Below are 27070 nucleotides of genomic sequence, written 5' to 3' on the forward strand. Positions count from 1 at the left end.
ACAACTACTAAATTTAAAGACTTTTAAATATAAATTGGAAGTAGGAGTTAGACTTTTTATAAACTAATAAGAGCCTCACATAAAATAAGCAAGTAATATTTTATTATAAAGCCTTTAATAAAAATAATTCATGGAAAGTATAAAATGGGGATTGTTTCTTAGTTTTAAAGTATTACAGAGACTTCTCTATTTCCTAACTTCCATCACTCATTCCTCAATATTTATTAAGTGTCTCACATCTATCATATCTATGCAAATTGTTGGGAATTTAAAAAAAGTAGTAAGACATAACCCATGGCCTTGGGGGCTTTATGATCTAATATATATTGATTAAACTAAATATTTTTAATGCTCAAGGTATGGCATGTTCTTTAGTCCAGCTCTTTTTCTTTGGTGTCTTCCACACAAAAAGCATTCAACAAGCACTTGTTGACTGGAGTTTACCTTGGCCTCCCAGTTCATGGCCACTGAAAAGAATTTCACAAACTTAAAGCTAAACTTTAAATATAAATCTTAATATGAGCTCACATTTTGCAGATGGTTAAAGGGGCCCAAAAATGTTAAGTGACTTCCCAGGGTCAATAGTAGAACTCAAACAAAAATCTAGAACTCAGCTTCCTGTTAATCTCCATCACTTCAATCTCGAAGATTTAAACACCCCCTTTCACTCTTCTTTATGTAATAAGCTCATTCACTTAGCCTGTTCTTTTAACTTAGTCTCAACACATCTTTCTTCTTACTCTTTCCTCATCTGAGCAGCATCCTCTAAACCAGGGGTTGAGAACCTTTTTGGCTGAGAGAGCCATGAACGCCACATATTTTAAAATGTAATTCCTTGAGAGCCATATAACGACCCGTGTATGTTACGTGTTATCCAATAAAAATATGGTGTTGTCCCAGAGGACAGCTGTGATTGGCTCCAGCCACCCACAATCATAAACATGAGTGGTAGGAAATGAATGGACTGTAATACATGAGAATGTTTTATATTTTTAATGTTATTATTTTTTTTATTAAAGATTTGTCTGTGATCCAGATGCAGCCATCAAAAGAGCCACATCTGGCTCATGAGCCATAGGTTCCTGACCCCTGCTCTAAAACCTCACACAGATTTATTCTCTCTCCTTTCAACAGAGAATCTCACCTTAGATGTAATTCTAACATGAATCTTCATACAGACTCTGAAATGAGCTAGAGCTTCCAGGCAAGAAAACAAAACTCCGGCCATGAATCTGAAAACTTATGCCATCCATCGTCTTCCTGGGTGCTCCAGGATGTCCCCTTGCAGAGGATGGGAGTGGATCCCAGGAGGAAGGAGAAGCAATCACTCTGCTGGGCTGTGCCCCAGCCGGCCCTCCATACCCACAGCATCACTTCATTGTCATGTGCTCCTCCCACTGGAAACATGCTTGGAATGAAACCCAAAAGAGTCTGTCTTCACATATATCCAAGAAAAACTGATGGGAAAATTCAGAATTCTGATGGCGTATATCCTTAGTTCATCACACTTATCTTCAAATCTTGTACTCATACAAAATCTTTAAAAATTATTTTAGAGCAACTCTCTCCTTATAATGCAAGATACATAACCAATTTGCTACAAATTGTTTACTGGTAAAGTTTTGTGCATATTTATTATTCTCTTGGATATCAGCAAAATTAGTAAATTTGGGGGGGGAAATATGATCTGTGACTAAAAGGTAATCGTAATGAATGTGGACAAGGATTGTAGACACACAAATGAGGAAGACCAGTGTCAGCAACCATCGGTAAACACGTTAAACACTTTCAGCAGGAGCACAGGATGATAAATTCACCTTGCTTTATAAGACCACCATTTGAGTTATCTCAAAACATGTCTTTGTTGCACAAACCTTAATTACAAATAGAAATTAATCATGAAAAACAGCATCTCTCATACACACACAGTCCTCTGTGAAAATTCTCATGTATGCCAATTAGGAGTATCTTCTGTGTGCCCAGAGAAACAAAGGGATCTATTCAGCACTAAAATTGTATCACAGCATTAAGATAATAATAATCAATAACAACAATATAATAATACCAACAAACTTACCACTGTTTGGAAGTGTTTGTAGTGAATTCTTTAAATTTAGAATTTGTTTCCCTTTTGTGGGTTTTTCTAAATTCACATCCTTTTTCTTCCCTTTCCTCTTTGGGGGCTGAGGAGAAGAGTTGTCACTGGATCCTACAGTTGACTTAGATGGGCGATCATTTCCCTAAATGACAAGAGATTAAACCCTTATTACTGGTTAATGAACTCCCAAAGAGATTCCTAGTCAAATACAAGTCATTCCCTTGGCATTAGATAAACAGGGCAGGGGCGGAAGATGGGAGGGGGGTATTGGGCTGCTTCTGCTTCTGTCCATTTTATACCTGCGTAACTCTTCCTAAAGGCAGAGAAAGGGTTTAGAAAAGGAAAAAAATAAAAATAGCAATTGCTGATTAGTTAATATTACCCTGTATTCTATAAAACCTTGTCACTCAATCTTCATACCCCTGTGCGACAGGTACTGTTATCACTCCATTGTAAAGAAAAGAAAGTAGGCTTAGAAATTAAGCCTTGTCCAAGGTCACACAGCCAGCAAAAAGCAGAGCAGGTCTTCTGTCTTAATCATCCCCTCCTTCCTGTGTTTTCTGAAGAATCAGCTGCTATCTTTTGAATATGAATAGTGACAGCCCTCAGTTTGATCAGTTAGTCAAGAAATAACATTTTTACTAGCTGTCACTGTGAATGTCTAATAGGCATCATCTTTCAAACAGACGTACGATGTGCTTGTAGAAATCTCCAGTTATCTACTCATTTGTTGGTGAGTGCAATGGTCTCTATGAATTGCAAATCCAGACCAACATAGGACCATAGCAGTTCAAGATCACATGTCTGCACTCCTACAAGGTGGACACTAATGACCACACCTTCATTGGTTGCCTCTAGCACCTGCTTAACTCTCAAGATGAAGGCCTTGCATCTCAGCAGGAAGGAAAGGTTGAGTTTCAGTGGCTCTGGTCACTGTCCCAAGTATGGCCATTGCTACAGAAAGAAATTCTCCTTAACAAGACAGACCTGGCTCTCAGATGCTCAGGTGCTAAACATACCTGAGTATGTAAAGTGTCAAGCTGCAGGTAATGGAAAGAATATGTTTTAGAAACTCACAACCCCTGGCTCAGTGGCCACTGCAGTGCCACAAACCACCTATGGGAACCTGGGCTAACTCCTACCTTGTTTGAGCCCCTACCCTCATCAGTTAAACGGGGTTAAGGTACCTGCCCTTACATCTATAATGAGAATGAAATGATAATGTCTAAAAGTAACTGGCACAGTGCCTGACATATAGTATTTCTTCAATGAGTATCAGAGTGTTTTCTTTAAGAGCAAAGAGATAATATATTTTTCTTAAAATTATATCATACACACCATATTGGGTTCAATCTTTATGCAACATCTGTACTATGCTAGTATCTGAAAATAAATGTAATGATATTAAATAAACAGATCTGCCTACAAACTTATTATAACTGCTCACTTTAAAATTTTATCTATTCAGTCATTCAACAGCATTTAAATTGTTTTAGCCATTGCCCAATTAAGGATAGCAAAATTCACAGCCTTATAAATAAAGTTATTTATGCTATTTTGTCATAGCCTACAAGAAAATGAATTATGCATAGATTTATTAACAGTATGAAAACCTGTTATAACACTTTTTTGCATAATTTAACTTTCTATTCCAACTGCAATTTAAACATACAGTTTCCATTTAATTATTGCATTAACTGCTACCAGAGTTGTTTGTTGTTGGTTTTTCTTTTCTTCAATGATTCTCGCACCGCCATAACTGATAATATAATTATGGTAGTGAGGAGCCACTGAGCCATTTCACCCGCAGGTGTTGTAAAGTACCAAAGGCTACAGAATTAATATTAATATTTTAGGAGGCTTGGAGAACATTTTATTAATTTGGGTTAAGGTGTGCAGAGAAATTGTGAGAAATAGTCTCTGTGCTGTGTGATTGGCATAACCAGGATGGCCCTTGGCATTGTATTGTAAATGCAAGGGGAGGAAAACATGGATTCCCAGACATTCCACCAATGCCTATGGGGAAAAGGATGAATGGCTAGCCAGGTGCAGGGAGAGAAAAGCCAAAATAAAGCTTTTCTTATAGCAATGAGCCATTTGCAGGCATTTGTCCCCACCGAAACTACCTCTCCTATGTAAATGCGTGTGTGACTCTGGACAGAGTGATAGCAGATAAACACTAGATAATATAGGAAAGCCTTTAATATGTAAAGAGACATCTTTCTACCATTGTGTTGACTTGTAAATTTTGTTTTCTCCAAAATGATGTATGGTTTGCAAATTGAATGTGGTCCTATCATGTTAAAGGACATATGACTATAACCAATAGCGGTAAGGGACTCCTAATTGCAATTTTTGCTTCTGTACTTCCCACTTACAAAACTATAAAAACTAAGTAGAACAAAGAGCCAGCGCGCTCTCCGTCAGATTTCTGTTGGAGTTCCCGCCGCTTGGCCAAGCTAGACAATAAAGCTTTAATGTGTAAACGACGGACCTTGCTTCTGTCTTCCATATTTCGGGTCCCTCCGAATTTGGATTAACAGTAGAGATTCCAAAACTATCAGCCAGGTCTCAGATTTCAGGCTACTTTCAACTGAATCTATTCATAACAAGAATTTTAAAACTTTAAAAGCTTTGAATGAATGAAGTAACCCCTCTAGGAAGTTTACTGGAATATCGGGCGATGCTGTGGAAATTTCAAGGACTAAAATGAATGAGAAACTTCGGATCTTGGCACAATAGTTTTTACAGCTCTCTGGAAATAGTCTTATTCACAAAAGGGGTATAACAAGGGAGAAGGAGAAGCCCCATCCTGGAATGGGATGCCTGGGCACTCAAATAATTTAAAAACTCTCTTGCTGAATATTTAGGAGGTTCTGATTTACTGCATTTCTCGTAGTGACACTCAAAAGTGTCATTGTGGAGCATCAAGAGAAAGACTAGTCGCTTTCAATAACTACATGCAGCATGGCTCTGTAACTCTTCCTCACACATTCAATTACTGACTAATGACTAATCACCAGGCACTTATAAGAACAAAAACTGAGGGCAAGAGAAGAATTGTTTTGTAATTAAAAGACTGGAAATAATTTAAATGCTTATCCTTTTAAAAAATGTTGGTTCATCTAAAATGTTAATATACAACAAATATATAACAAATTATATGCATATGTGTGTGTGTGAGAGAGAGAGGGAGATTTCCCTTTCTTTCAGGGATTTCCACATGTGACTAATAACTTGGACACATTTAGGGGTCCCCAAACTTTTTACACAGGGGGCCAGTTCACTGTCCCTCAGACAGTTGGAGGGCCGCCACATACAGCGTTCCTCTCACTGACCACCAATGAAAGAGGTGCCCCTTCCGGAAGTGAGGTGAGGGGCTGGACAAATGGCCTCAGGGGGCCGCATGGGGCCTGCAGGCCATAGTTTGGGGATGCCTGATGGGGAGCATAGTGAATAGGGGAGTTTTATCATCTCATACAGCTATGCCAGTTGATAAGACAATGTTACTATCACTTACATGTTAAATACCTATTAACACAAATATTTACCAAATTTGTAGACAGGTGTCATTATCATCACTTTACGTGTAAAGGAATTTACTTTCTCAGATTACCCAAATTCAAAAAAAAAGGAAAAAAGATGACCCAGGTTTGATTCTTCTGTGGTACTGGAGCTCCCTGATGCCAAGGCACTAGAAACAACTATGACATAGTATGGTTCCCTAAAAAGCCATCTGGAACTGAGAAAGCATGGCTTTACCCTAAAGTGGAAGGAATCAGAAGCAGCCCAATTTTATAGCATGTCCTATGCAAAAACTAGACCTCCATGGGACTCAAACCACTGTCCTACCTTCTGCCTCACACACATCTCAGCTTATCTGATAAGAATAGCAAACCTCTAGCTCAAACAAGCAAAAAACTAAGAAGAGCCCTTCCATTACTGCTCATTCTTTGGAAATTGGGATTTTTAAAATAGTTCCCAAGGCAATTTCCAAAAAAATCCAATCAACTCAGGTTTCTTTCATTACTATAGAAACCCATCTTCAGTCCTCAAGAAAACATCCTAAAACCAAGTTTAAAAATATCTGTGTAGGTTTTGCCTGAGGGAGCCGCCTTTACCACGTGGGTCTCAGGGACACCCTGGGAAGGGAATCTCAGGAGCAAGAACTAGGCATGACTAGGGCTGGTGTTGCTCTCACCCGTGTGTCTGATGAGAGCAAGTGTGAGAATTCCTTTCATCCACACTGAACTCAGTTTTTTCATTAGATAAATGGAATTTTAGGACCATGCAGAATTTTTCTTGCTTCACCGTGACTTTGTGATACGTGGATCATAATGTTTTTGTTTTACCACAACCTTCACAATTATAATATTTGAATCTGTAAATTACTGGTCACAAGATGTATTAGCTACATGATAATATGACAACAAAAGACAATTTGATTTAGTTTTTGGCTTTAACTTTCAAAGACTTCCCTGATTTTGCACCTCTCCCACTAGAGGGTGCTTTCATTCTACAAGGAGTAGAGAACAGCCTGTCTTTGGTAGGTTTATTTTTCAAACTTTATAAAACTCAGGACAATTCTCTTATATCTTCCTTTTGTTTTCAAGGTTAGAATCACAACTTAAAAATATTCACAATCTGCTCATTTCTGTCACTTTCCCAGCACTTGGGAGTATGTATCAGGGTAGCTCTGGTCTTGTCCTGCTTTACACAAGGCATTCCCTGGCCAATTTAATTTCAAAGCATCTGCTTGACCCCCAGAGCCCACCACTCCCCACATTCCCTACCACAGGATGCAACTCCCCTGACTACAGAACTAATGCCACGGCGGGGGTGCACTGTGCAGACAATAGCAGCTCTCTCTCTCTCTCTCTCTCTCTCTCTCTCTCCTTCCCCCTCCTTTTTTGAGTTCTATCAGGCCCTGCTCACACTCCCGTTCATCATGCGACAGAGCAATTCCTAGAAAGCTGTTGGGTAAATGAATTCCGAAAGTTCAGTCATGCCCCTCCAATCTGCACCCACGTTCAGGGATGCTTTCCCCGCTGAACTGGCTGTGGTTCCCCAAGTTTGAAACAACTCTCTCACAGTCCAGGTAACACCCCTCAAATCTGTGCCAAGCAGTTAATGACCTCAAAACACATACATGCTCCAGGGAACCAACTAATTAAAAGAAAGGAGTAAATCAACCCTTCTGTTAAAAATTGAATCTGTGACTGGCATTATGAGCTTAGATGTTCTCTCTGTGCGGCTCACTGCCAGTCATGCTCACGTCCAGTAAACAGGTTGTGAAAGCCTACCATGTGCCAGGTGGGTTATTACTCTCCCCTCAGATCTGACTTCCCAAAAGAGGCCTGCCTTGCCCATCCAGATATCGCTCCCTCTCACTTTCTCTTCCCATATTTTGATGCATTTTTCATCAAGCTTCTTACTACTTAATACCAAATATATTATGTATTTGTCTTTCTCCTCCTCTAGAATGTAAGCTCCATACCTTTAGTGCTTTCTCAGGAACCTCTGCCTCCTCTTCCCCACCAAGCACTAAAATAGTGCCCAGGGCATGGTACGTCCTCAGTAAATGGCTGTGATGACTACATCAATCAATGACAGCAGAGATTACAATATACTCAAAGAAGAAATATCACAGATATCCATCTCCCCTGTTGCCACCTGCCCAAGTCCCCTGCCTCACATGCCTGGACTCCAGCTGTCTCGAAGCCTCCTGCTTCTATTCATTCCTGCCCCAACTCACTTCTCTGTACACACTACATCCAGAATGATTTTGTTCTAAATGTAAATCAAATGTTATCACTTTTTTCTAACTGTCAAGTGGTGTCCCATCAAGCAATAAAGCACAACTCCTTACAAGGCCTCAGGATCAGGAGCTGCCTGCCGAATTAATCTCAGACTACACTGGCCTTCTTTCTGCACTCGCATGCTGAGCTCTTAACCAAGGGCTTTGGTGCCTTTTCTCTTGCCATGGAGGCTCTTTTCTCACCTGTTCCAACCCTGTATGACTGGCTCTACCATTAAAGTCTCAGTTTCAGAGAATTTTATAACAGTAGGTTCCCTGCCACATTTTCTTTTACATGCCGCATTTACATCATTTAAAATGAGCTAAATATTTGTTTAGAAGCTGATAATCTATCTATTCCATTCTTCCACCCTCTCCTCCGCCACCCTCCACCACCTAGGCACTAGAACAGAAGTTCCATCAGGTCTGCACTCTTGTTCACCACTCTATGACAGGTGCTTACAATTGTTCCTGGCTCTTCATAAGTGCTTCATAAATATATGTTGAGCAGATGAATGAGTGAGCAGATAGGTGAATGGATGGACAAATATCAGCATACTTTGGGAGCATTGTGGAGAAAGGAACAAATTCTGCTATCATTTTATTTTTCTTTTTTCTTTTTTTATTTTTTTATTAAATTTAATGCAGTGACATTGATAAATCAGGGTACATATGTTGAGAGAAAATATCTCTAGATTATTTTGACATTTGATTGTGCTTTATACCCCTCCCCCAAAGTTAAATTGTCTTCTGTCACCTTCTATCTGGTTTTCTTTGTGCCCCTCCCCTCCCCTAACCCCTCTCTCCTTCTTCACCCCCTCCCCCCTCCCCCAACCTCCCGCCCCTGTTGCCATCACATTCTTGTTCATGTCTCTGAGTCTCATTTTTATGTCCCTTCTATGTATGGATTCATCTTAGTTTTTTTTTCTGATTTACTTATTTCACTCCGTATAATGTTGTCAAGGTCCATCCATGTTATTGTAAATGATCCGATGTCATCATTTCTTATGGCTGAGTAGTATTCCATAGTATATATGTACCAAAGCTTTTTAATCCACTCATCCTCTGATGGACACTTGGGCTGTTTCCAGATCTTCGCTATTGTGAACAATGCTGCCACAAACATGCGGGTGCATTTCTCCTTTTGGAGCCGTTCTATGGTGTCCTTGGGGTATATTCCTAAAAGTGGGATAGCTGGGTCAAAAGGCAGTTCGATTTTCAGTTTTTTGAGGAATCTCCATACTGTTTTCCACAGTGGCTGCACCAGTCTGCATTCCCACCAGCAGTGCAGGAGGGTTTCCTTTTCTCCACATCCTCGCCAGCACTTATTCTGTGTTGTTTTGTTGATAAGCGCCATTCTGACTGGTGTGAGGTGATATCTCATTGTGGTTTTAATTTGCATTTCTCTAATGATTAGTGATGTTGAGCATTTTTTCATATGCCTATTGGCCATCTGTATGTCCTCTTTGGAGAAGTGTCTATTCATCTCTTTTGCCCATTTTTGGATTGGGTTGTTTGTCTTCCTGGTGTTGAGTTTTACAAGTTCTTTATAAATTTTGGTTATTAACCCCTTATCAGACGTATTGTCAAATATGTTCTCCCATTGTGTAGTTTGTCTTCTTAGTCTGTTCTTGTTGTCTTTAGCTGTGCAAAAGCTTTTTAGTTTGATATAGTCCCATTTGTTTATCCTGTCTTTTATTTCACTTCCCCGTGGAGATAAATCAGCAAATATATTGCTCTGAGAGATGTCCGAGAGCTTACTGCCTATGTTTTCTTCTAAGATGCTTATGGTTTCACGGCCTACATTCAAGTCTTTTATCCATTTTGAGTTTATTTTTGTGAGTGGTGTAAGCTGGTGATCTAGTTTCATTTCTTTGCAGGTAGCTGTCCAATTTTCCCAACACCATTTGTTAAAGAGGCTGTCTTTACTCCATTGTACTTCCTTACCTCCTTTGTCAAATATCAGTTGTCCATAGAACTGTGGGTTTATTTCTGGGTTCGCTGTTCTGTTCCATTGATCTATATGCCTGTTCTTATGCCAGTACCAGGCTGTTTTGAGTACAATGGCCTTGTAGTATGACTTGATATCAGGAAGTGTGATACCTCCCACTTTATTCTTCTTTTTTAAGATTGCTAAGGCTATTCGTGTCCTCTTTTGGTTCCATATAAATTTTTGGAATATGTGTTCTATATCTTTGAAGTATGACATTGGTATTTTAATTGGTATTGCATTGAATTTATAGATTGCTTTGGGTAATATAGACATTTTAATGATGTTTATTCTTCCTAACCATGAGCACGGTATATGCTTCCACTTGTTTGTATCTTCCTTGATTTCTTTTATCAATGCTTTGTAATTTTCCAAGTACAAGTCTTGAATCTTTTTGGTTAAATTTACTTCTAGGTACTTTATTTTTTTGGTTGTAATTGTGAAGGGGATTGTTTCCTTAATTTCTCTTTCTGACTGTTCATTGTTGGTGTATAAAAATGCTTCTGATTTCTGAGTATTGATTTTATATCCTGCCACTTTGCTGAATTTATTTATCAGGTCCAGTAGTTTTTTGACAGAGACTTTAGGGTTTTCTATATACAATATCATATCATCTGCAAATAATGATAGTTTTACTTCTTCTTTTCCAACTTGAATGCCTTTTATTTCTTCTTCTTGTCTGATTGCTGTGGCTAGGACTTCCAGGACTATGTTAAATAAGAGTGGTGAAAGGGGGCACCCCTGCCTTGTTCCTGATCTTAAGGGGATTGCTTTTAATTTTTGCCCATTGAGTATGATGTTGGCTGTGGGTTTCTCATAGATGGCTTTTATCATGTTGAGGTATGTTCCCTGTATTCCCACTTTGCTGAGAGTTTTGATCATGAATGGGTGCTGGATTTTATCAAATGCTTTTTCTGCATCTATTGAAATTATCATATGGTTTTTCTCTTTCTTTTTGTTTATGTGATGAATCACATTGATTGATTTACGAATATTGTGCCAGCCTTGCCTCCCCAGAATAAATCCCACTTGATCATGGTGTATGATCTTTTCCATATATTGTTGGATCCGGTTTGCTAATATTTTGTTGAGGATTTTAGCATCTATATTCATCAGAGATATTGGCCTATAATTTTCTTTCTTTGTGTTGTCTTTGCCTGGTTTTGGAATCAGAATTATGCTTGCCTCATAAAAGGAGCTTGGAAGTCTTCCTTCCTCTTGAATTTTTGAAATAGTTTGAGAAGGATAGGAGTTAGTTCTTCTTTGAATATTTGGTAGAATTCTGTTGTGAAGCCATCGGGCCCCGAAATTTTCTTTGTTGGGAGTTTTTTGATAACTGTTTCGATCTCATTTGGTGTAATCGGTCTGTTTAGGTTTTCTGATTCTTCCAGATTGATTTTTGGAAGATTGTATGTTTCAAGGAATTTGTCCATTTCATCTAGGTTGTCTCGTTTTTTGGCATACAGTTCTTCATAGTATTTTCTTACAATATTTTGTATTTCTGTTGTGTCAGTTGTTATTTCTCCTCTCTCATTTCTAATTTTATTTATTTGAGTCCTCTCTCTCTTTTTCTTGTTGAGTCTACTTAAAGGTTCATCAATCTTGTTTACCTTTTCAAAGAACCAGCTCCTAGTTTCATTGATCCTCTGTATTGTTTCTTTAGCCTCTATGTAATTTATTTCTGCTCTGATCTTTATTATTTCCTTCCTTCTACTACATTTGGGCTTTACTTGCTGTTCTTTTTCTAATTCTTTTAGATGCAGGGTTAAGTTGTTTATTTGAGCTTTTTCTAGCTTCTGAAAGTGGCCTGCAATGCTATGAACTTCCCTCTCAGCACTGCTTTCGCTGTGTCTCATAAATTTTGAGTTGTTGTATGCTCATTGTCATTCGTTTCTAAGAATTTTTTTATTTCTTCTTTGATCTCATTCTTAATCCATTCATTATTTAACACCTGCTATTTAGTTTCCATGTGTTTGAGAATTTTTGAGCTTTTCTGCTGTGATTCATTTCTAGTTTCATGCCGTTGTGATCGGAGAAAGTGCTTGATATGATTTCAGTCTTCTTAAATTTGTTGAGAGCACTTTTGTGCCCTAACATGTGGTCTATCCTAGAGAATGTACCATGAGCGCTTGAAAAGAATGTATATTCTGCTGCTTTAGGGTGAAAGGATCTGAAGATATCTATTAAATCGAGTTGATCTAGTGTTTCCAATAAGTCTGCTGTTTCTTTGTTAATTTTCTTTCTTGAGGATCTATCTAGTGATGTTAGTGGGGTATTGAAATCCCCTACTATTATAGTATTGCTGTTGATCTCACCCTTTAAATCCATGAAAGTCTGTTTTATATATTTGGGTGCTCCTATATTAGGAGCATAGATATTTATAATAGTTATATCTTCCTGTTGAATTACTCCCTTTATCATTATGTAGTGGCCTTCTTTATCTCTTACTATATACTTTGTTTTAAAGTCCAATTTGTCTGATATAAGTATTGCTACCCCAGCTTTTTTTTCATTTCCGTTTGCATGAAATGTTTTTTTCCATCCTTTTACCTTCAATCTATGTGTGTCTTTTGTTCTAAGGTGTGTCTCTTGTAGACAACATATGTATGGGTCCTGTTTTCTTATCCACGCAGCTACCCTATTGTCTTTTGATTGGATCATTTAATCCATTTACATTGAAGGTTATTATTGATATGTAGTTGTTTATTGCCATTTTCTTCTTTAAAGGTGTATTCCTTTTTTTGCTATATTTTTTTCCAACTTTGATCTGTTTACAACAGGCCCCTTAACATTTCTTGCAGTGTTGGTTTGGTTGTAATGAATTCCTTCAGTTGTTTTTTTGTCTGGGAAGCTTTTTAATTCTCCTTCGATTTTAAACGATAGCCTTGCTGGATAAAGTAGTCTTGGTTGTAGGTTCTTGTTCTGCATTACTTTGAATATTTCTTGCCATTCCCTTCTGGCCTCAAGTGTTTCTGTTGAGAAGTCGGATGTCATCCTTATGGGGGCTCCTTTGTAGGTGATAACTTTTTTTTCTCTTGCAGCTTTTAATATTTTCTCTTTATCGCTTAGCTTTGGTATTTTAATTATGATAGTCTTGGTGTAGGTTTCTTTGGGTTTCTCTTTAATGGAGTCCTCTGTGCTTCTTGAATTTGTGAGAGTTTCTCCTGCATTAATTTAGGGAAGTTTTCAGCTATGATATGATTGAACAAAGTCTCTATCCCTTGTTCTTTCTCTTCTTCTTCAGGAACCCCTATGATGCGGATGTTATTTCTCTTCATGTTGTCACAGAGCTCTCTAAGAGTTTCCTCTGACTTTTTGAGTCTCTTTTCTCTTTTCTTCTCTGCTTTCATGCCTTCATTCCAGTTGTCCTTCAACTTGCTGATTTGATCCTCAGCTGTATCCATCCTGTTTTTAATTCCTTCCATTGTGGTCTTCATTTCTGATATTTTATTTGTCATCTCTGACTGATTCTTTTTTAATATTTCAATATCCTTTTTTATACTTGCTATTTCTTTATTTAGGTTTTCAAACTGCCCCTCCATTGTTGTTCTAAGATCCCTAAGCATCCTTACAATCATTATTTTGAACTCCGTATCTGGAAGTTTGATTATTTCCATATCACTCAGCTCATCTCTCAAAGGTGTCTCTTGTGGTTTCTTTTGGGTTGCACTCCTTTGTCTTCTCATAATGGTGTTTTATTTGTAGAGTTGGTTGAGTCTAGGCTTGGTGTTGTCTGCCTCCAGTTTTCAGTTGTGTTATTTCTAGGTCTTCTTGGGTTGGTATCACCTATTATTTGTAATCCACTTTCGGATTTGGGCAGCTTTGAAGTCTTGATTTGTTTGTTTTCTTAACAGGTGATAGTCTTGTTAACTGATCTCAGCAGGGGGCTTCCTTGAAACAGGATTATTGTGGCTTCCTCTTTGCTCCTTGGTTTTTGAGAGCTGTTCTTGCAGTTCAGTGTTGGTTTTTCATGCTGTTTTTTCCTAAATTGATTTGTATTCCAGTTTGGTGTTGAGAGCTGGGTGTCTGTGCATCCGCCTACTCTGCTGCCATCTTCAAAAGTCCCTATCATTTTATTTTTCTAAGTCAGAACATGGAAATATTATTCAGAGTCTATGCTCTCTATGAGATAAAAACTGTCTGCCATTAAAGGTCACTTACTGAAAGAGGCCCTTCCTGACACACCTCTGGAAGTTAGTTCTCCTTTGATTGTCTCTCATTTGGCTCTGCATTTTCATTTTCAACACACTTTGTGATGACATACAGATTTGCGGAATTGTTTGTCTCTCCCAGTAGAGCATGCGCCAAAAGAAGCACCATGTCTCTCTGCTTATCATTGTCTCCCTGGAGCCTAGTTTCATGCCAGACACATGGAAAACTCAATAACACAGATTCTAAACTGCACATGAGTGCCTCCTACACAAGAATTTTAAAGCAGGAAACTCATTATACATTATTTAATTTAAAAAACTAAACATTACAAATTACTGAAGAGTAAGCACATAATTCTGAAGTTCATTCACTTAATGCAGAGTTAAGTCATGACCTTGGTTCTGACATCAACTTTTCCTGTGACTGATGGTCAGTTAGTCAACCACACTGGGTCTCTGTTTAGTCATCACTCTTCCAGGTGTACTGTGAGAACTAATGAGTTCATATTTGCCTATACACAGAAGAGATTCCACTCCAAAGTCCTAAAGAAGAATAAGGTAAAATTTCCAAACCCTAAATTCATAGGTTTAATTAGCTTTATCGTGACTAACACATACTTTTCAGCTATTGAAATATTCTCTATCTCCCTTCTCTCTATACCCATGATATAGCTGCCTCAAGCTGGGGCCCTCTGTGGCTCTCACTGCAGTCTCTCTCCAGGCCTCACACACCAGCCTCGCATTCAGTGACACGATGAGGACTGTGCCCTGCCAGGCTGTGCTGAGTGCTAGGAACACTACAGTTACAGGTATCTGCTCTTCAACCATAACCATTATGTGGATGAACTTGCAAATCCACATCTGATGCCCACATCAGGCCACAGACTCTACCATTTATAATTGCTTGCTAAACACTTTATACTATATTTTATGATGACAGAACTTATATGTTTGAAATTCAGCAGGTCATTATTTCCTCTAACTATCTTCTTCTTGGCCACAGTACTACCATTTTCTCAGGCATCCAAGTTCAAAGACTTGCAGTTACCTTTGGCTTCAACTTCTCCAATAACCATATGTACCCATTACCAAGAAAGTCTTTCATTTCTTCATGGGAAGTAATCCCTTCCTGCTCCCTCTCCATCTACCAGTCTAGACTCATTACTTTATGCCAAGCCTATTGCTTTAACTGCCACATAATTGAGGTCTCATCTATGACCTCTCACCATGTAAGTCTTTCTCCACATAAAAGATCTGGCCTTCCTAGAATGAATTTGGATTAACATTCTCACCTCTCAGAAGCCCTCATGAGCTGCCCTCTACACAAAGATAAAGACTAGCTCCTCATTCTGACATTCAAAGTCATCCAAAACTGCTATCCCCTACCATTTCAGACACCTCACACCTCTCACACCACAGTGGACCTCCTGTTCCAGTAGGTCAGCCTGCACAACTCACTGTCCCGAGGTCAGAAGAACCCGGCAAGCCCTTGGGATGCAACCTCTCCCCTGCCATTTGCTCAACAGAAACCTTTGGACGTGCTACTCTATGGTCTGTGCTTCCTTTTCTCATTTTTAAATGCAGTAATAGTGGTAGTGCCTGCCTCGGGGGGTAAGGATTAAGTAAATCCTATCTGTAATGACACTGTTAGTGTTGAGCCCTCAAGTGTTCACTAAGTATCAGCCGCATTACCGCTTCTCCGCATGCTCGCTCATCTCCTTCCCTCACGCCGTCCCTGCTGTCTGGGACCCTCTCCCCCACTGACCTGTGCCTGAACCTTAAACTGTCCTCAAAGGCACAGCTCAAACTCAACTTCCTCCATCTACTCTGAACGATGTACATTGATCCCTTCTGTCTCTCTTATGTTTACCAATCTCACCATAAAATCAGAGTTTAGCTTGTTAACCTATTTTTTCAACCTATCTCCTTTATTTCAATGAGATCGTAAGTTTTTTTGAGGGCAAGTGCTTTGGCATATGTAGTATGAATCTCAGCAAATGGGTGGGTAATAAATGTCTGCTGTTTGTTATGCTGAGTTTAGCTCTACTTCTTTGCATAAAATTATTTTTCTTTTTTCAAGAATTTCAAATGATATAATAAAAAAGATAGAAGAGATACAGATACCTAAACTGTCACTAGGAGACAGTATCATTGCCAGTCACTTATTTCACACAACACCTTTATAACACTTTTGCTCAGTTAATTCAGAGAGAAGGAAGTGTCAAATCAATCCTGATTGCTACTGGTTTGGAAATTCAATCAGAAGGGTAGAAGGAAAAGCCTCAGCTGAAAAAAAATAATCTGTCAAAGCAAAGCTGCAGCATGACATCAAACCCATCTCCATGAGGTACAAACAAAACGTACAGAGAAGTTAAGAGGTTACCTACCAAATGTTTGTCACAGTTCCCACATAATGGGTATTTAATAGATGGTTGCTGAATTAACAAATAAACAATGATGAATGGAAAAGATGCTGATAGGGAGTAAATATTTGAAATGATTCTCAATCTTTTTAAAAATATATATATTTTAGGGTTACCATTTACTTTCAAACACTGTTTTAGTCTTTGTCAGAGAGAGGAAACGAGACTGGGTGACCACTGGTGTGACTCCCACAGCATTTCTTCTCGTTTTATGTGTCATTGCCGAGGTTTCAATGCGATATAAATTGTACCAGGTCTCTACACAAAGAAAAAGAGATCTATTTCGTAATCTGTATTTTTTAAATGTTAGCTTTAAGATCTTAATTGTAACATTATGTTCTAGTGTTATTTCACATAATGGCTTATATGCTCGTCAAGTTTTATGTCTTCAAATTTAATTGAAACCAAAAGGACAGTGTCTCTGCATTGTATAGAAATATAGAACACTAACAAGTAAGCCTCTGATACTTACACTCCCTTTAGACTTTCGGGATCCTATAATAGGAGGCAGTGAAGAAGCTTTCTGACTGTGGAAACAAATTACAATTTAGAAGTATGAGTGTTATTGACAAATAACATATAATACAAGATAATTTTCATCCAAACTTGTCATTTCAACTTGAAAGCCAACTGTTTACTGATATCAGTGTTTCACAAAAAGTACTATATACTTTCCCAGGTTCACAAAGACCACCATAAAATTTCCAAATCCCGAAAGATGCTTAATGTTTTCCTATATACTATTGCAATTGATACTTACAATAAACTTTTAGCACCACCTTAAATTATTTCATAGCATTTTTAATTCCCCAAATTTTCTATATAAATTTGAAAAAAATCATTTCTCAAGCTGAGTAATGATTCTGCCAAATTGAGTTTAAAACAATAAATCCCCCCCCCTTTTTTTTAATATCCATGCTGTCTACTTCTTATAGAAGCTCAGAATGATAGCACACTGACATTTATAGTCAGGGAGTTTCTAAACCACTCTTGTCAAAAAACAAAAACTGTCTTCAGCCATAAGAATGTTGTTTCACAGATGTCTATATGATCAGGAAAAGACAAACCGAACCTCTCTGTAAACAAGAGGATACAAAGATAAATAAATGTAAGTCTTATTAATTTTTCTGAGAAAGGCCACTGAGTTACAGGGTTCTCACTGCCACCAATTATACACTGAAACTAACAGCAGACTAACCCAGTGTCACTTAGCAGATTGTGGAAGGATTTAATTTCATGGATGGGTAAAAATGATTAGCAATAAATCCGCTGGTAAATAATTCTAAAGTGCTGGAAAACCATGTGCTCTTGCACACATCAAACAGCACCCCTGAAATTTCATTTCATCTAATATTTCTCTAGAATGCAGCTAGGTTCTTCATCAGGCTTCAAAAATTGCAAAGTAATAGACAGCACGTTGATGATATTCTACTCTATCTCAATAAGCATCACCCACCCTAACAGAGAATAAATCCATTTCCAATAGCAAAGTGGCCACAGAACTTCTGTAAAATGTAGCAGAAGGGGATCCAGGACACCATGGGCAAGCGGAGAAAGGGACCCTGCATGTGCAAAGGGCCAGGGCTCTTCATGCATGTCCCCGCAGTCCAGCTACTCAGTTGGAATAAGGCATCTTTCACAAATATATGACATTTCATAGAGAAAAAAGATTCATAGTGCATTATCTGTAATTAACATTGCAATCTTTAAAATTTTGCATGTATTAACTATAAAGGCAGTCAATCTACTTATGTAACACAAGTGACATATTATTTTTATATTTTCCAGTTATTATTAAAAAGTGTACAAAAATAGTATGGTTTCTTAAACACTTTTAGATGTTTTATATGACTAGCTGAAAAATTACTTGATCTAGCTAAGAAGTTGACATTAGAACTTCTAATAATGTATGTGTTATAAAAGCTCATTGCTCCAATTCTTTGCAAGAGTAAATCTTTATATTTACTATAAAATCGTAAGTGAATGGTAAAAAAAATAAAAGTACAGGCAGTCCCTGGGTTATAAGTGAGATAGGTTCTATAGGTTTGCAAATGTTGAAGTATTTATATGCACAGAAAGGTCAAAATAAATACTATGTTAAGACAAACATCTGTCTAAGTTACATTTAATAGGTAAATGTTCCTGTTCCAATTTACATTCAAATTCAATTTAAGAACAAACCTACAGGAACTTTCTTGTTCATAGCTCAGGGACTGCCTGTATATAGTAAAAAAATATACCATACAGTCTTTCATAGATTCCCCCAAATTATTGTGTAATAGCTCTCAATCTCCAATCATGGCAAAAAAAAAAGATCAATATATATGATACATGCTTTTCAGTCTAACTGATAAACAAGATTACATAAAACAGTGATCAGCAAAAGACTCAATGCTATTTCAAGTGATAACTAAAATATGAGAAGTGAATGAGGATGGAAACTTACCCAAAAGACCTTCTCATTGTTGACTTGTCAAAGAGTAATTCACTGTAAGGCAATTTCTTAAACTTATCTCTGCCAACAGCCACATAAAATTTCCCGTTCTCCAACTCTGCGCCACTTTCAACCAGCTTTCCTTGTAAAGTATAAAGTCTGCCAAAATATGAATGCCAGCAATTAAAATTTTAACAAGCATGGGAAGAACTGCTTAAAATTACTAAGTAAATAAAAACATTCTGTTCTTAATTTGGCTCATTTGTTACTATCCTAATTATTGAATTACAAAAGCCTCAAAGTCATTAGATTCAGCTACATGCCAATGTTATAATGCAGACAGAGTGGCCATCTAGCTGTACAGAGTTTCCATCCCAATGAACTTGACAATCTAACAGGAGTATCCCCTGTGGCTGCCTTATTAAGATTTCAGAAGGAAAGCTTTAACTTGTACAGAATGCAGTGCTTTAAATAAAGCTCAGCTTCTGTTGGAGTTTGACTGTTCTATTTATATTTTGTAAGCACTTTTAAATTTTATTTTCTTAATTTGTCAGATTGATATACCTCTTAAAGCATTTTGTATACAAGCAGCAGCCATCAGCCAAAATATTATATCCAAACACACATAACTGGGTCAGAAAACAGGAGGCCAGAGAGAGGTCAGCGGGTGAAAGAACCCATTGCCAGCATTAATGGTGTAGAACTGCATAACATTCGTGCTTCTTTCTTTTTCCCCTGCCTTCCCTCATCTTCCCAGAATAGATTTCACAAGAATCTCCCTTTACTGTAAAACTACAATTAACAAGTTACTTATTAAAACAACAGTGATTATTTCCTCTAGGAAATTTAGAGTGTCCAGAAAAGTTCTTTAAAGAATGAGAGACCGGACGTCAGAGTAATGGCGGGGTAGGAAGCGATACCGATAAATCTCCCCCAAAACTCAACAAGATCTTCAACCAGAAACAGAAAAACCTATCCTTGGAGCCTCCAGATGTTTTGCAATACACCCAAAGGTATGATCGAGTGAAAAATTGGCTAAATATATAACCAAACCCCGAAGGAAATAGGGAGTAAGAAATGCTCTGCCTTCCTCGCTAACCTAAACAGGGCAGCTTTCACTGGAAACTGAGAATATAGAAACTAAGGCGGGCAAAGGGGGTGAATAGATCCAGGCCGCGGCACAAACGGCCAAACCAGGCTGTGGCACGGAGATCCAAGCAGAGGAAAAACTGTTCCTGTGACAACCCGGGCAATACAGCTAACACTTGCTCCAAACCCAGACAAAGAAAGACAAGCGGGGCAGCCATTTTACCCGATCTCCTGGTTGGCGCGCACAGATAGTGGGCGAGATAATCCTTCCAAAGCCCCGGGAGGGTGCGCCCGTGTTACCCCACAGAGAGGCAGAGTCAGAGGCCTTTGTGTGGGCCGAAAGCCTCCGGGCCGCCCCAGCGCCCTGGGAGAGCCGCACACGGGGAGTGAACGAGAACTAATTCCAACACTGTAACTTTTCCTTTCGGGCGGGGTTTTCACTCAGAGGGTGAAGCCACTGGTCTGATACCCTGGTCTGCGCGTGCAGATAGTGAGCGAGAGATTCCTCCGAGTGCCTCGGCAGTGCCTGCCCATGTTATCCCACAGAAGGGCAGACTCAGGGGCCTTTGTGTGAGCCAAAAAGTGGAATCTCGGGCCGCCCCAGTGCCCTGAGGGAGCCGTGCACAGGAAGGGAGCGAGAGCTAATTCCAACGCTGGAACTTTTCAGTGCGGGCGGGGGTTTTCACTCAGAGAGCGAGACTTCCAGCCTGACATCCTGGTCTGCGCGTGCAGATAGTGAGCAAGAGTTTCCTCCAAGCGCACCAGAAGTGGGTGCCCGCCTGTGTTACCGGACAGAGAGGCAGAGCCAGAGGTCTTTGAGTGGGCGGAAGCCCCACCAGATTATGCTAGCGGCTCTGACTGACTGAGCCTTACCAAGAGCCCTGCGCTGAGTGGGAATAGAGTGGGGAGTTGCCAGCTCTTTGAGCCTCTTACTATCCAGGCAGAGGCAGAGGCAGCAGCAACACCATAGCTGGATTATCAGGCTACTAACTGAGGAAGGAAAGACTAGGAGAGAGGCTCCAGGAACACAGACTCTCTCACTGTCGGAGCCTATAAATGCTAATGAGCCTCGACTGCCAACGAGACTGAAGCACAATACATGACATCGCCATAGAGACTTATCAACTGCAAACCTCTACCTGAGCGTGCCGAAGGGGCAGAACCCAGGGTACAGAGTCACCGGCCAGGGAGAGGGAGAGAAAAGAAAAAGCAAGAAGATAACCTCTCTAAATCAAGAATAATCCGCAGACTTTATAACCTATCCCATTTTATTATATTTGTTCGTTTGTTTCTCTTATCTTCATCCTTGATTTTTTTTCTTTCCTCCTCAAATTTGGTCGTTTAACTCTCTACCGGTCTTACTGTCTCCTATCCTTGAACTACACTACCCATAAGTGTTACATCTCCCATTATTTTTTCTTTCCTCTTCCTTTCTCTCTATGAGGGTTGCACTCCAAAACCCTTAACTCTCTCTCTCTCTCTCTCCTCTTTTTTCTTTTTTCTTCTTTTAGTGGTTCCCTCTTTTTTTCTCTCTCTCTCTCTTTCTTTTCTCCCTCTATATTAGTTTCTTCCTTTCTCCTTTATGTCTCCTCTCATTCAAACCTCAATAACGAAAAAATTATCTTATCTGGGACTCAAACTTATGTTCGTGGCATTTTGGGGGGTTTTTACTTCACCTTTTTAAATCACTAGCAGTGCTCCCATCCCTGGCTCTCCATTTTATCTAATTCTTGTTCCACTAAATACAATAGTAATTTTTTAATTTGTCCCCCCATTTTCCTGTTTCCCTCTTATTCCTCTCATAATAAGTCTTAGTCAACCAACACCTAAACGCAAATCATTTTATTCTTGATTCAAATTTTTTCATTATTTGATTTTGTGGGTCCATAGCCCCCTTTTTTTATTTTTTTATTTTTTTTTAATTATTTTTTTTCTTGCCCCTTTATTACTTTTCCCCAATTCAGGCCCTCCATTACAGGCATTGTTTGTTCTATTAAATACAATATAATTCACAGTTCACCACAAGATTTTCTCAAGAAAGAGGGGAGAGGAGAGGAGAGGAAAAAAGGAGGGGGGAAATAATTTTCCTTTTTTTAATTTTTATTTTATTTTATTTTTCTTTATTTCATTATTAATTTAAAAAAAAACTTTTTTCAATTTTTTATTTTTTTAACTTTTTATTCTTTATTAAATCTCATTAATACTATCAACAAAACCACCCTCAGATGCCATTAAGGAAGAGAAAATCGAATATCATGGATAGAAAAGAAAGAGAGGTAACACAGAGAGATGAGGAAAAATCTATGGAGAAAAAATTTAATATACTGGAAACCTTGGAGCTAAATGACAGAGAATTCAAGATAGAAATCCTAAAAATACTCAGAGATATATAAGAAAACACAGAAAGGCAATTTAGGGAGGTCAGAAAACAACTCAATGAACACAAAGAATATATATCCAAGGAAACTGAAACTATAAAAACAAATCAAACAGAGATGAAAAACTCAATTCATGAGCTGAAAAATGAGGTAACAAGCTTAGCTAATAGAACAGGCCAGATAGAAGAGAGGATTAGTGAAATAGAAGACAAGCAACTTGAGGCACAACAGAGAGAAGAAGAAAGAGACTCAAAAATTAAACAAAATGAGATAGCCCTACAAGAATTATCTGACTCCATCAGAAAGAATAACATAAGAATAATAGGTATATCAGAGGGAGAAGAGAGAGAAAATGGAATGGAGAACATACTCAAACAAATAATAGATGAGAACTTCCCAAGCCTGTGGAAAGAACTAAAGCCTCAAATTCAAGAAGCAAACAGAACTTTGAGTTTTCTTAACCCCAACAAACCTACTCCAATGCACATCATAACGAAATTGACACAAACCAACAGCAAAGAAAAAATTCTCAAGGCAGCGAGGGAAAAGAAGAATACAATATGTAACGGAGGGCCCATTAGATTATCATCAGATTTCTCAACAGAAACTCTACAAGCTAGAAGAGAGTGGACCCCAATATTTAAAGTCCTGAAAAAGAGGAACTTTCAGCCACGAATACTATACCCATCAAAGCTATCCTTCAAATATGAAGGAGAAATAAAAACATTCACAGATACAGAAAAGATGAGAGAATTTATCATCAGAAAACCCCCAGGAATTACTAAAGGGGGTTCTCCAATCAGATACAAAGAACAAAAAAAAATAAAGCCACAAGTAAAAGCTCCGAGAAGAACACAATAAAACCAAATTTAAACTGTGACAACAACAAAAAGAAAGGGTGGGGGAGAGGATGGAGATTAACAGTAGCAAAGGACAATGGAGTGCAAAAGTACTCACAAAATAGTGCGCTACAATGAACAGGGTAGGAACCCTTTTCATTACTTAAAGGTAACCACCATTGAAAAAACAACCACAGAAGCACATGAGATAAAAAAGATAGCAACAGAGGAAAGATGTATGGAATACAACCAAATAAAAACAAAAGATAGAAAAACGAAAGAGAAGGATCAAACAAGATACAAAACTAACAGAAAGCAATCTATAAAATGGCAATAGGGAACTCACAAGTGTCAATAATTACACTAAATGTAAACGGATTAAACTCACCAATAAAAAGACACAGAGTAGCAGAATGGATTAAAAAAGAAAATCCAACCGTATGCTGCCTACAGGAAACTCATCTAAGTAACAAGGATAAAAACAAATTCAAAGTGAAAGGCTGGAAAACAGTACTCCAAGCGAATAACATTCAAAAAAAAGCAGGCGTAGCAATACTCATATCTGATAATGCTGATTACAAGACAACAAAAGTACTCAGAGACAAAAATGGCCATTTCATTATGGCTAAGGGCACACTGAGTCAAGAAGACATCACAATTCTTAATATATATGCACCAAACCAAGGAGCACCAAAATATATAAGACAGCTACTTATTGACCTTAAAACAAAAGCTGACAAAAATACAATCATACTTGGAGACCTCAATACACTGCTGACGGCTCTAGATCGGTCATCCAAACAGAGAATCAACAAAGATATTGTGGCCTTAAACAAAACACTAGAGCACCTGGATATGATAGACATCTACAGGACATTTCATCCCAAAGTGACTGAGTATATATTTTTCTCCAGTGTACATGGATCATTCTCAAGAATTGACCACAAAATGTTGGGCCACAAACACAACATCAGCAAATTCAGGAACATCGAAGTTGTACCAAGTATATTTTCTGATCATAAAGCCTTGAAACTAGAATTCAACTGCAAAAAGGAGGAAAAAAATCCCACAGAAATGTGGAAACTAAACAACATACTTTTAAAAAATGAATGGGTCAAAGAAGAAATAAGTGCAGAGATCAAAAAATATATACAGACTAATGAAAATGACAATACACATATCAGAATCTATGGAATGCAGCAAAAGCAGTGATAAGAGGGAAGTTCATATCACTTCAGGCATATATGAACAAACAAGAGAGAGCCCAAGTGAACCACTTAACTTCACACCTTAAGGAACTAGAAAAAGAAGAACAAAGACAACCCAAAACCAGCCGAAGAAAGGAGATAATAAAAATCAGAGCTAAAATAAATGAAATAGAGAACAGAAAAACTATAGAAAAAATTAATAGAACAAAGAGCTGGTTCTTTGAAAAGATCAACAAAATTGACAAACCCTTGGCAAGACTTGCCAAGGAAAAAAGAGAAAGAACTCATATAAACAAAATCCAAGATGAAAGAGGAGAAATCACCACGGACACTGTAGATATACAAAGAATTATGGTAGAATACTACGAAAAACTTTATGCCACTAAATTCAACAATCTAGAAGAAATGGATAAATTCCTAGAACAATACAACCTTCCTAGACTGAGTTAAGAAGAAGCAAAAAGCCTAAACAGACCTATTAGTAGAGAAGAAATAGAAAAAAACATTAAAAACCTCCCCAAAAATAAAAGTCCAGGCCCTGACTGCTATACCAGCGAATTTTATAAAACAATCAAAGAAGACTTGGTTCCTATTCTACTGAAACTCTTCCAAAAAATTGAAGAAGAAGCAATACTTCCAAACACATTTTATGAGACCAACATAACCCTCATACCAAAACCAGGCAAGGATGGCACAAAAAAAGAAAACTACAGACCAATATCTCTAATGAATAAAGATGCTAAAATACTAAACAAAATACTAGCAAATCGAATACAACAACATATTAAAAAATAATACATCATGATCAAGTGGGATTCATCCCAGAATCTCAAGGATGGTTCAACATACATAAAACGGTTAACGTAATACACCATATCAACAAAACAAAGAACAAAAACCACATGATCTTATCAATATACGCAGAAAACGCTTTCGATAAAATACAACACAATTTTATGTTTAAGACTCTCAACAAAATGGGTATAGAAGTAAAATATCTCAACATGATAAAGGCCATATATCATAAACCATCAGCTAACATTATATTAAATGGCACTAAACTGAAGGCTTTCCCCCTTAAATCAGGAACAAGACAGGGTTGTCCACTCTCTCCACTCTTATTTAATGTGGTACTAGAGGTTCTAGCCAGAGCAATCAGACGAGACAAAGAAATAAAAGACATCCATATCGGAAAAGAAGAAGTAAAGGTATCACTTTTTGCAGATGATATGATCCTATACATCGAAAACCCCAAAGAATCCACAAAAAGACTACTAGAAACAATAAGCCAATACAGTAAGGTTGCAGGATACTAAATTAACATACAGAAGTCAATAGCTTTTCTATATGCCAACAATGAAACATTTGAGAATGAACTCAAAAGAATAATCCCCTTCACAATTGCAACAAAAAAAATAAAATACTTAGGAATAAACATAACAAAGAATGTAAAGGACTTATATAATGAAAACTATAAACTATTGTTAAGAGAAATTGAGAAAGATATAATGAGATGGAAGAATATTCCTTGTTCTTGGTTAGGAAGAATAAATATAATCAAGATGGCTATATTACCCAAAGCAATATACAAATTTAATGCAATTCCTATCAAAATTCCAATGACATTTTTTAAAGAAATAGAGCAAAAAATCATCAGATTTATATGGAACTATAAAAAACCCCGAATAGCCAAAGCAATTCTAAAGAAAAAGAATGAAGCTGGGGGCTTTACAATACCTGCCTTCAAACTATATTATAGGGCCACGACAATCAAAGCAGCATGGTATTGGCAGAAAAATAGACACTCAGACCAATGGAACAGAATAGAAAGTCCAGAAATAAAGCCACATATATATAGTCAAATAATTTTTGATAAAGGGGCCAACAACACACAATGGAGAAAAGAAAGACTCTTCAAGAGATGGTGCTGGGAAAACTGGAAAGCCACATGCAAAACAATGAAACTGGACTACAGTTTGTCCCCCTGTACTAAAATTAACTCAAAATGGATCAAAGATCTAAACATAAGACCTGAAACAATAAAGTACATAGAAGAAGACATAGGTACTAAACTCATGGACCTGGGTTTTAAAGAGCATTTTATGAATTTGATTCCAAAGGCAAGAGAAGTGAAGGCAAAAATTAATGAATGGGACTACATCAGACTAAGAAGTTTTTGCTCAGCAAGAGAAACTGATAACAAAATAAACAGAAAGCCAACTAAATGGGAAATGATATTTTCAAACAACAGCTCAGATAAGGGCCTAATATCCAAAATATACAAAGAACTCATAAAACTCAACAACAGAGAAACAAACAATTTAATAAAAAAATGGCAAGAGGACATGAACAGACACTTCTCCCAGGAGGAAGTACAAATGGCCAATAGATATATGAAAAGATGCTCATCTTCATTAGTTATTAGAGAAATGCAAATCAAAACTGCAATGAGATACCACCTCACAACTGTTAGATTAGCTATTATTAACAAGACAGGTAATAGCAAATGTTGGAGAGGCTGTGGAGAAAAAGGAACCCTCATACACTGTTGGTGGCAATGTAAAGTAGTTCAACCATTATGGAAGAAAGTATGGTGGTTCCTCAAAAAACTGAAAATAGAACTACCTTATGACCCAGCAATCCCTCTACTGGATATATACCCC

General features: G+C 37.9%; 1 protein-coding gene across 1 annotated transcript in view; it reads right to left on the reverse strand.

The window, feature by feature from the left end:
- The window catches only part of DCDC2 (doublecortin domain containing 2), a 264811-nt gene that overhangs the window by 130546 nt on the left and 107195 nt on the right, over positions 1-27070 (reverse strand). Inside the window, exons 6-8 of the mRNA XM_066377153.1 lie at positions 18906-19052; positions 16932-16986; positions 2078-2240 (exon numbers count right to left, since the gene is read on the reverse strand). Coding sequence (XP_066233250.1) covers positions 2078-2240; positions 16932-16986; positions 18906-19052 — 365 coding nt within the window. The remainder of the gene's footprint in view (positions 1-2077; positions 2241-16931; positions 16987-18905; positions 19053-27070) is intronic.

The sequence above is a fragment of the Saccopteryx leptura genome, chromosome 3, assembly GCF_036850995.1.
Source record: "Saccopteryx leptura isolate mSacLep1 chromosome 3, mSacLep1_pri_phased_curated, whole genome shotgun sequence".
Taxonomy (NCBI): Eukaryota; Metazoa; Chordata; class Mammalia; order Chiroptera; family Emballonuridae; genus Saccopteryx; species Saccopteryx leptura.